The sequence below is a fragment of the Cyprinodon variegatus genome, unplaced genomic scaffold, assembly GCF_000732505.1.
Source record: "Cyprinodon variegatus isolate N-32 unplaced genomic scaffold, C_variegatus-1.0 Scaffold34, whole genome shotgun sequence".
NCBI classification, from domain to species: Eukaryota; Metazoa; Chordata; class Actinopteri; order Cyprinodontiformes; family Cyprinodontidae; genus Cyprinodon; species Cyprinodon variegatus.
Genome location: NW_015150487.1, coordinates 1,378,342 through 1,387,810, shown reverse-complemented (window position 1 = coordinate 1,387,810; position 9,469 = coordinate 1,378,342). Strand labels below are relative to the sequence as shown.

At 36.7% G+C, this 9,469-nt stretch overlaps 1 protein-coding gene across 1 annotated transcript in view; it reads left to right on the top strand.

Moving 5' to 3' along the window:
- The first annotated feature begins 1,867 nt into the window (after positions 1 to 1,867).
- The window catches only part of LOC107103140 (NADH dehydrogenase [ubiquinone] 1 alpha subcomplex subunit 4-like 2), a 9,064-nt gene continuing 1,462 nt past the window's right edge, over positions 1,868 to 9,469 (top strand). Inside the window, exons 1-3 of the mRNA XM_015402680.1 lie at positions 1,868 to 1,986; positions 5,488 to 5,573; positions 8,498 to 8,561. Of these exons, the coding sequence (XP_015258166.1) occupies positions 1,945 to 1,986; positions 5,488 to 5,573; positions 8,498 to 8,561 (192 nt within the window). The 5' untranslated portion in view covers positions 1,868 to 1,944. The remainder of the gene's footprint in view (positions 1,987 to 5,487; positions 5,574 to 8,497; positions 8,562 to 9,469) is intronic.

Here is a 9,469-nt window from a genome sequence, read left to right as displayed (position 1 = left end):
TCCACTCTATTCAGCTGGCTTTGGAAACACACGGTGAGAAGGTGGGGGCTGGGTGTTGAGGGTTACGGGGGCGAGAAACTCAAAAGTAACGCAATAGTTAGACAGAACAGAAATGTTCAAGTCCTTTCACGTACTGTAGATTTGTTACACTCAGAAGTGCATGGACGGTTTGGCTGGGACTTTAGTTTTCTGTAGGCCCTTTACCTCCTGCAGATCCTGCAGATAATAAAGTTGTATGGCTGCCTCCACCCTACTCCACACAGAGGAAAGCTGTGCAAAGAAACAGACTGTTTCTTTATTTGGTGGCTTTGGTCTTCTTGTCGGCTCTCAGTTGTAGAGGGAACTGTTTAATAAGTTTATTGTTTAGTTTGGGCGATTTCTTTTATATTCTGATTCTCAGACTGTTTAAAATAAAATATTATTTTCTTTTAGACTTTAATTTAGTTTTGGATTTGTTTATTAAGAATATTTTATCTCTTAATGCTTTTGTCCCTGACTTTTTTATTTCCCTGACTTATTTTGTATGCTTCTTTATCTTTGCAAATAAATCCAGGGCATATAAAGTGCCAATAAAATGAATCAAAATTCTACATTCTAACCTCATACTAGTTGTAGGTTTAGGGTCGCTGTACTGCTACAGTAGGTGCTAAGGGAAAGACATTTGTAGTCTCTAACAGGATTTCTTCCTGGAGTGGCCTATATTTAGCTCCCTATATAATCCTATCATCTGATCACCATCCCAGTCAATTCCAAGGAAAAGTATCTGCACAACATTATGCTGCTACCACCATGTTTTTCACCAGGGACTGTGTATTCACATTGATATGCAGTTGTAATTTTCCTCCACACATACATTTTTCATATCGGTCAAACTGCTCACTTGTGGTTACATCTGATCAGAGAAACTTCTTTAACATGTTCGCTTTGTTACCACATTTCTTGTGAGAAACTTTTTATGGCTTTCTTTCTGCAAAGGTTCAACTAATAGTTGTGCTGTTGATAAATGTATTGATCTTTGCTGTGGATCTCCACAGCCTCACTCATAACTGACTTTCACACCAAAGTTACCTTGAGACTTTAGGCTTATTAACTCTTATAAACCATTTTACTTTTTTTGTGTCACATTATATCCAAATAAATTACGTTTAAGGGTAAGAAAAATCATGATGAAGTGAGACAACGTAAAGTTGTCTCACATCATCCCTTAAGTATGATAAACGATGTAACAGCAGCAGTTACCTTAAGTAAAGAATAGCAATAGTTTGTGCAATTTCCCCAGCATAGCATTAAAGTATTAATTGCATTAGGTTCATTAGATTGTAGAGGGATGTAAGGGAACCTTTATAGTCTGCAAGTGCAGCATCATTGACTAATCAATTGCCATTATCATGGTCTGCACCCAGGGGACAAGCTCTCTGTTGCTATCAATTCTCATTCTTAGCTAAACAAACTGAAAAAAAGCAGCGTCCAACATCTCAGAAAGGGATCATTTTAGAGGTTTAAGCAGGATTTAAACTTTTAAAAAGTGACCCGTTGACAATAACAAACTGTTCTGCACTGTAGCTTTAGTCCCAGCAGGTATACTGCTGAACGGCAAAGCAGTTTAGGACACAGATCCCTGGGTGAGCCTCAGTGGAAACATTCAGCGCTATGAACAGATGTGATTATGAGGATTACGACTTACGTCTCTGCCTCTGTCTCTCTAGCCTTTGACCCTCTCTCTTGTGCAACGGGAGGGAGGCAGAACGGGAGACTGGCAACAGGTCTTGTTGCTCTGGGGGACAAACTGTACGTCAGCCAACAAAAAAAAAAAAAAAGCTCTTTCAATAAATCCGCACAGAGACATTATCTCACATGGATATAGTCATCAGTTGGTGACTGGTCCCTGTTTTTATGTGGTTTAGTTTTTATTAAGGTGGACTCATTTTCAGAGGAATAATAAAGATGATTAAACACATGATTCAGCATGCGAAGAAACATCCAGGGGTAGGTTGGATTGCTTGTTGTTTGTTGAGTGCTAATTATTTCAAAGACATTAATTATTATTCCTTCCTTGTTAAATTATGTAGTTATGAGTCAAGAGAAAATTGCGAGGACTTTACTATCTTTAAAACTACTTGATTTATACATAGACATGCAGTATAAACTGAACATTTGTTAACTTGGAATAAAGCCAATAATTTATTTAAGTTACTTTAAAAGCATTTTTAAAGGTTGTGCATGGGAAAAGGGGGCTAACAAAGCCATATAAAGATTTTTTTGCATGTTTATATAAAATATTTTAAATAAAATGAAAATATGATGCAAAATGACCAAAAAACTACCGTAAAAAGGAGCCACTGCTGTTTCAATAGAAACAATACCCCCCCTTTTTTGCCATGACAGCTTCTATTACTGAGTAATTTATGCAAAAATAAATCCACAACAGAAATAACACAGAGAAAAGGGTGAACTGTTCGGCTGAAAGCTCGAAATGCACAGAAAACTTAAAAGAAGAACCTTGAATGCAAGTTCTTAAATAAAGTGAAATGCTTGAAACAGGCACTGTGGCGGCACATCATTTCCCTGCCTTCTTAATTTGCTTTACTATCTTAATAAATAAATGGAAGAAAGGATGACACAAGCTGTGTGTGTGCTTGTTTTTCTCCTCTGTTGCCTTAGAGCTGTACTGAGGGTGACCCAAATTCATGGACTGACAGGGCAGGCTTGGCAGCGCACCAGAAAAGTAATAAGGGCAGCAACAGTATCGAACCCCTGCGAGTATAAAACACTTCCTATATTGGTCAGTCTGGATGGTGAAAGGTGAACTGCTCAGTTGTGTGGCTCAGTGGGAAGATATGAGCAGCATGTAGTAGACGGCCTCCTATACACAAGCATGTCTTCATTATTTGCTCCATGTTTGTGTGCGTGTGTCAGATCAAAGCTGACCTGCTTCTATGTGTATATGTGTGAGTGTTGCTGCTTGTGTTTACTCTAGCGATGACAGAGCTGATGCCTCTGCACTCAGCCCACAGTGTGTGTGCTTTCTATGAACCAATTTCCAAGGTCATAAAGTCTGTAGAGATTCTGTACCACATATAGGGTTCCCCACACAGCTTCAAAAGTCAAAATAGCACTTTTCTTCACTCAAATTTCTTCATTTTTATTTTTTTTGTCACAGTTTGAGGTGTATTATCTTAGCTATAACTGAAATAAAGCACATTTCGTAGCATAAGGTTCAACAGGAAATTTCTGTAGATACTTTTACTGAGGGAAGGGACTAAGTATGGAACATACAAAGACAGCAGCTGTAAGGAGATGGATGGATTATGGACAAATTATGGATCACAGAACATAAATCAGTTGGCAAAATAATAGATGGATAGTAGATGGACAAATGAAAAGAGAAAGACAAATGGATGGACTGAGGAAAGGATAAAAAAAGTGCAAATAGATGGATGGACAGACAGAAAGATGATATAAATATATATGATTCAGGAGGAGCCAATGCTGGAAACTCAATGACTTGATTTGAATAAGGGTTTCTGTGGAAAACTTTGAACTAGTCTCTCTGTTTCAAATCGATTGAATTGTCATATAAATTTAATTAAGATATTTCCTCCTAAATTGTGTTTGGATGAATCACCAACCAATGTGCACGGCTTTTGGTTTCCTCAGGCAGAATTGCACTGAGAAACCTAAAGACATTACAATAAGCACTAAGAGAACCTCTGATGTAGAAATTGAGTGCACATAACAGATCTGCACAGAATTACAGTAAGGATTCTTGCAAACACGGTCATCTAAAATGTACAGTAACATTTTAAAATGACCACCTTGGATTTTTAGTAGATGACTGTCAAACTGAAAACTGATTGACTTTTATGATAAAAGGATACATTAACACTGATAATGGATTGCTGAGAAGCTAAAACGTATAATTCTGATGAATCCCCGGTAATTGGGATAAATCCAGATTTTCCAACAACTGCTTTTTTTTTTTTTTTTTATGCTGGGAATAAGTTCAGCAACCCTGAATATAATCCTAACCTTACTACAACAGAACACCTCTGGGATATATTAAACCAGAAACTTTAATTTTGTCCTTCTCCAACATCAGTGTCTGACTTCATAAATGCTCCTCTGGAAGAAATGGACAAAAATGTTTATAAAAAAAAAAAAAAAAAAAAATCCTAAACCTCGGTAAAATAATTCCTAAAAGACTTAAGGTTGTTATAACTTGAAAACGGTGTGTCAACACCATGTTAAACCCAATGGATTAAGAGTGGTATATTACTCAGGTGAGCAAAAGAAATCTTTTTAATATAGTGTATTTCAACCTTAGCCCTACAGATATGAGTGTGGGGCTCAGGGAAAGGTTTCAATGTCCTCCTCTGTCACTCTTCTCTATAAAATTACTGCATGAAAAAAGTATGAACAAAATTCATCTAATGAAATATCAGATATTTTCACAAAAAGATGCATTTGCATCTGGTCTTAAATACACTGCAGTTAAGGGAACATGCTATAATAATTTCCTTTATTCCCGTAATAGGGAAATACAGGTTAAATAACACGACCTGTTGTTACTAACTTATGTTTGTGTAACATGTTCCCACTTTTCCGCTTGTATGTCTTCTAGCAATCCTCTGGGATTCTAGGGGTTTAACAGAGGCAATGCTGCCGTAGCTATTAACCAGAACTTAAAATTTCGGGGGGAAAAAAATAAAGTTTTGTCATTAGACATCCTCTTAATGAGGTAAAGCAAGTGGCAGTGCAATTTGTGGGAGACAGATGTCTGGATGCAGCTGAGTAGAGACATCCTTCAGTTCAACCTGATCAAACTGTCAGCTCTCTACAGCTCGACTAGATCTGTCTGAGCTGCAAACAGCTGTTCGCCAGCGGTGTGACTCTCCCGTCCGACTCGTACACAGAACCACTCAGGAAAGTGTTGACAAATAGATGCAGCGCGGTTTATGGTTTCTCTCACCTAAGCTTAGGTGTTTAAGATGACAAATCACATAATCCCCCTGTCCCCTTAAAATACTTTTTTTTTTACTTTAATTCCTATCTGTGTCAGCAGTTAGAACCTCTGCACAAATATTAAGCAGCAGCACGTGCTTTAATATGCCATTTTTTGGAAAGAAGTGTGGTTTGTGTGTGTATGTGTGTTTCTCAGTCTGACAGGTATACTGTTAACGAAAATCTGCTGCAAACACACACCCACACACACACACATGCAGATGATGGCTTTTGCTTCCTTTGTGTCCTTGTCGGTTCAACCCATGTTGACAGTGAACAACCTCACACATGGCCTGAGTTTCATGCATATGCAAAAGGGCACAGAGAGGTGAAAGGAGAATGATAATAACTACCTGCATCTTTGTGTCGGTGTGTTTCCACACAGATGCATGTTGGTTTCATAGCCAACGGCTTCATATGATGTGCAGTTCTTATGTTGTATCATCGAGGTTTAGGGCTAATTTATTCTTCCTTTCCTGTCTCTAGTTAATCCCTCAGTTTTTCTTCATGACTCTGGGATTCTCGGGGGCCATGCTCTACCTGATCCGACTGGCAAGAGGGCCCCATGTCACGTAAGACTGCCCAGTGTAATAATATTGCATCTGCTGTTTTATTTTTGTTTTATTGCACAGAATGATCCTTTGAAATGTTTGTGTTTCTTCAGCTGTTACATTATAACCATGAACTTTTAGTTATTAGAAAGTGTTTTGTTTTTATGTGATAGACCAACATGGTACAGTGTTTAAATAACATACAGCACTGTTCAGTGTTTTAGTGATGACTTTTTAAATCAAAGAGGACAAACTTTGCAGCAGGTCTCTAAAAGAGAGTCTTGGAATTTTCACATTTTGCTTCCATTAAAAACATAATTACTTATGTCATGTCCACAGACATCTTACTTAAACGGCATGATCCCTTATTTTGTTGCCATCTAAAGAGCAACTAAGAAAAATAAAATAATGTCATATTATTTACATCCCAAGAAAAACAAAAAGTCATGGATAACCTTTTCAAGCTCTAAGAGGCTGTAAAAAAGAATCTTTTTTAAATTTTCAAAAAGTATATATATATTTATATATATATATATATATTTCATACTTCTTTCATGAAGTGACAGTATGTGATAGATAGCTGTATAGAAAGGTGCTTTTACATCAGTTAATACATTTATCCATACTCTATATTCTACTTAAACCTTAATTTTGAGATTAGGGTATTAGTGTAAATGAATCTCTTATATTTTTCTTTTTAACTATTTTGCCAGAGGTGCCAATAAGTAGTATTGTTTGTATTCTATTGTGTTCAGAAACAGGTGATATGACAACAAGAGCCAAACTATGTATTTGTAATATTGTTAAAATCCTTGCCTCATAGTTGCAGAGCCACTCAATGAGGGTTTAGCTGACAAAAGGTGCTGCACTGCACTGTTTCTCCCTGCAGCTATGAAACAGACAGACACCATAAAATAATCAGAAGAGGGAAAGCTGACCAACATGTTTCGGATAAAAGGTGGGGAAGTGTGCACAGCAACATCTGGGTCGGTAAGAAGGACATTATGGAGCTCTTTGGCCACCATTATCAAACATTATGCTGACTAAAGGGGAAATAAATACATTTAATAGAACAACAAATTTGACAACTCTGAAGCATGAGGGCGGTAATGTTCTGCATAGGGATATGAAGTAGCTAACAGATCAGGACTCAAGTTTATCTAACAGGGAAGGTAAATTCTGATCATGTTAGCAGAATCCAGGTCCAAATTTTAGAATGTCATTAAAGAAAGTAAAAATAAAAAATAAAAAATCCTATTCTACAAAACAGAGACTCAGAGCTAAGCTCATAAATTACAATGAGCTGCAAATTCTGTCTACCCATCTGGAAGTGGAGGGATATCACATACATTTAATTCATTTTTACATATTTTTTCAATTGTCCACCTATTTTTATACTATAATGAATGCAGGCGGGCGTTTGTTTGTTTTTTTAGCAAAATAAAATAAAATAAAACATGTTTTTTTTCTTTTACTTTATACTCATTATGAGAAATGTCAACACACACAAATAATTCAAAGTACATGGTGTCTTTTCATTTGTGTATGGAGTAAGTATTGGAAGCTTGGGAAAAAAAATGTTTTATGTAGCGACTCACATTTAGCGACTCACATTTTACACATTATCAGAGCTGTTTTTTGAAAACCTTTTTAATCCCCACAAAATAAATAAATAATAATAATAAATAAAATTTAAGTATGGCTGTCTTTCCAGCTTCACATGTGAAATATGCACATTTAAAAACATATTTTGCACATGGAACATTTGGATTGCAAAATGTGAAAAATCTTATAATTAACATGTTTAAAATGTCTAAGCGTTATTAATTAGGATCTATGAAGTCATGCTTCCACTGGAAATGTTTTTACTTTCTTTTTTTGAAGAAATCAATTATTGTGATATCATTGCTTGTAGGCAATGCCTTAATAATACCTTTCCGGGGGGAAATAAATACTCAGAATGGAACAAAATGTAAAAATTAGAGTAGAGCTGTTTTAAAAATATAGTTGTTGTTATTAAACAGCATTTTCACTGCTTTACTCTTCTATTTGGTAGACATAATGTTGATTGACACAGGAAGGTCTCCAGGTGAACAGCAGCCACTCTTGACATATCCATCCACAGCAAAGATAACATTTTAAAGATTTAAATATGTGTTTGCATAAAACAACATGGTATTTTTTGATAGAAGTCTAATTGAATCTTTTAGGGTAATATATGCCTTATATGAATCGTTACATAGAAGAGATCCCAAACTCTTTAAAAAGAAAGAGATAAACCAGTTGTAGAAATAGAAAAGAAAAAGAAAATCCTTAGATTTTGTGTGCTGAGCCACACCAATCACAGCAAACCCTGTGACCACTCACGTAGAGTAAATGTAGATGGATCACGTTCCATTTCAGAACACACAGAACCTCTTGTTCTGGGGGTCAGCCGTAAAGCCTGACCTCATCACCAGCTGGTGATGAGTGCTGTGGTCAGTTGCTTCCTCCCTCTGAGGCTTCCCAGTGTTTGTTGTAATGGACACACGGGAGGACAGACACGCTCCTGCTGTCATCCCAGTTTGTTTGTAGTTTGGCAGCATAATGTGCTTGTGGAGGGGGAAGTAGAGGAATGGACTGTCGCGCTGGAGTGCTGTGAAATCCAGATTTTGGTTAATGAACAGGGAAAGAACTGCCAATTCACAGAGCTGACTTCATCTCATAATCACTTTTTTTCCCCTCCTGACTTCTGTCTCCTTTCAGTTTTGAGTCTCATTTCACTTCCGTCCTTCTGCTCCTCTTTTCTTCTTCATAATTTGTTACATAATCCGAAATCCTCATAATCTTGTCCTCCTTATTTACCCTGTATGCAGTCTATTTTTTTTCTCTTTCTCATGCTCAATTCTCACATTTGTATTCGGCTTTCTCTTTTTTCCTTCTCTGTGAATTTCTTACATTTGCAGTTTCTGGGACAAAAAGAGTAACCCTGAGCCCTGGAACAAGCTCGATCCGACCTATCAGTACAAGGTGACAATTCCCCTCACACACAGCCACTTTCCTGCTCACATAATGTCTCCAAGAAAACATATATATACCCAATGCTTCTATGGGTCAAAAAAAATCAAACATTTATCATAACCTTTTTTTTTTTTTAAGAGTCAAATAAGTGTTAGCAAAATATCAAATGATGATTATCGCTGATTCCAGATTATTCTTAGCTTTGTTCAAAGATATACTTCAGGAAACTGGAAACTAAATTAGAAAAGCATTTGTACCCCTAAACCTTATCACTTTTTTGGGAAGTTCCAACAGAAAATACTCATTAGGAATTTACTCATTACTGTAAAGTAATGAGTAAATTAAGTACTGAAAGTAAAGTTGCAGTGATGAAGAAATGTCAAGCAGGCTTTAAACCTCTTACAGAGCCGTCTTCAAACCATCATTGGAAAATGGAAACAGTAACATAACAAACCTGCCAAGACATGTCTGTGCACCGTAATCGACGGAGCAAGAAAATTCAGTTTAGTTTGAACATTTTCCAGTGAAAATATATACATTAGTTGAAACCAATCATACAGAGGTGAATTAGAAGGCATGTAGCGACAGCAGAAGGAAAAAACGCAATTTACACGGGAAGCAACCTCCAGCAGAATCTGGTTCAGTGTGAACAGGGATTGGTGAGCTATAAAAATCAGAATTGTATTCAAGAGAGAGAAAGAAGAAAGTCAGCGCAAAAATAAAACCATTATAAGGTTGTCATGGTCTTGTTTCTATTGTGCTTTACTTTGCTCTAGGTTTCCTAGTTTTATTGGTTTAATTCCTTTTTTCTTGTAATTTCTAGATTTATATTAGTTCTCATGTTTTTCTATTGTCCTCTTGTGTGTGTGTGTGTGTGTGTGTGTGTGTGTGTGTGTGTGTGTGTGTGTGTGTGTGTG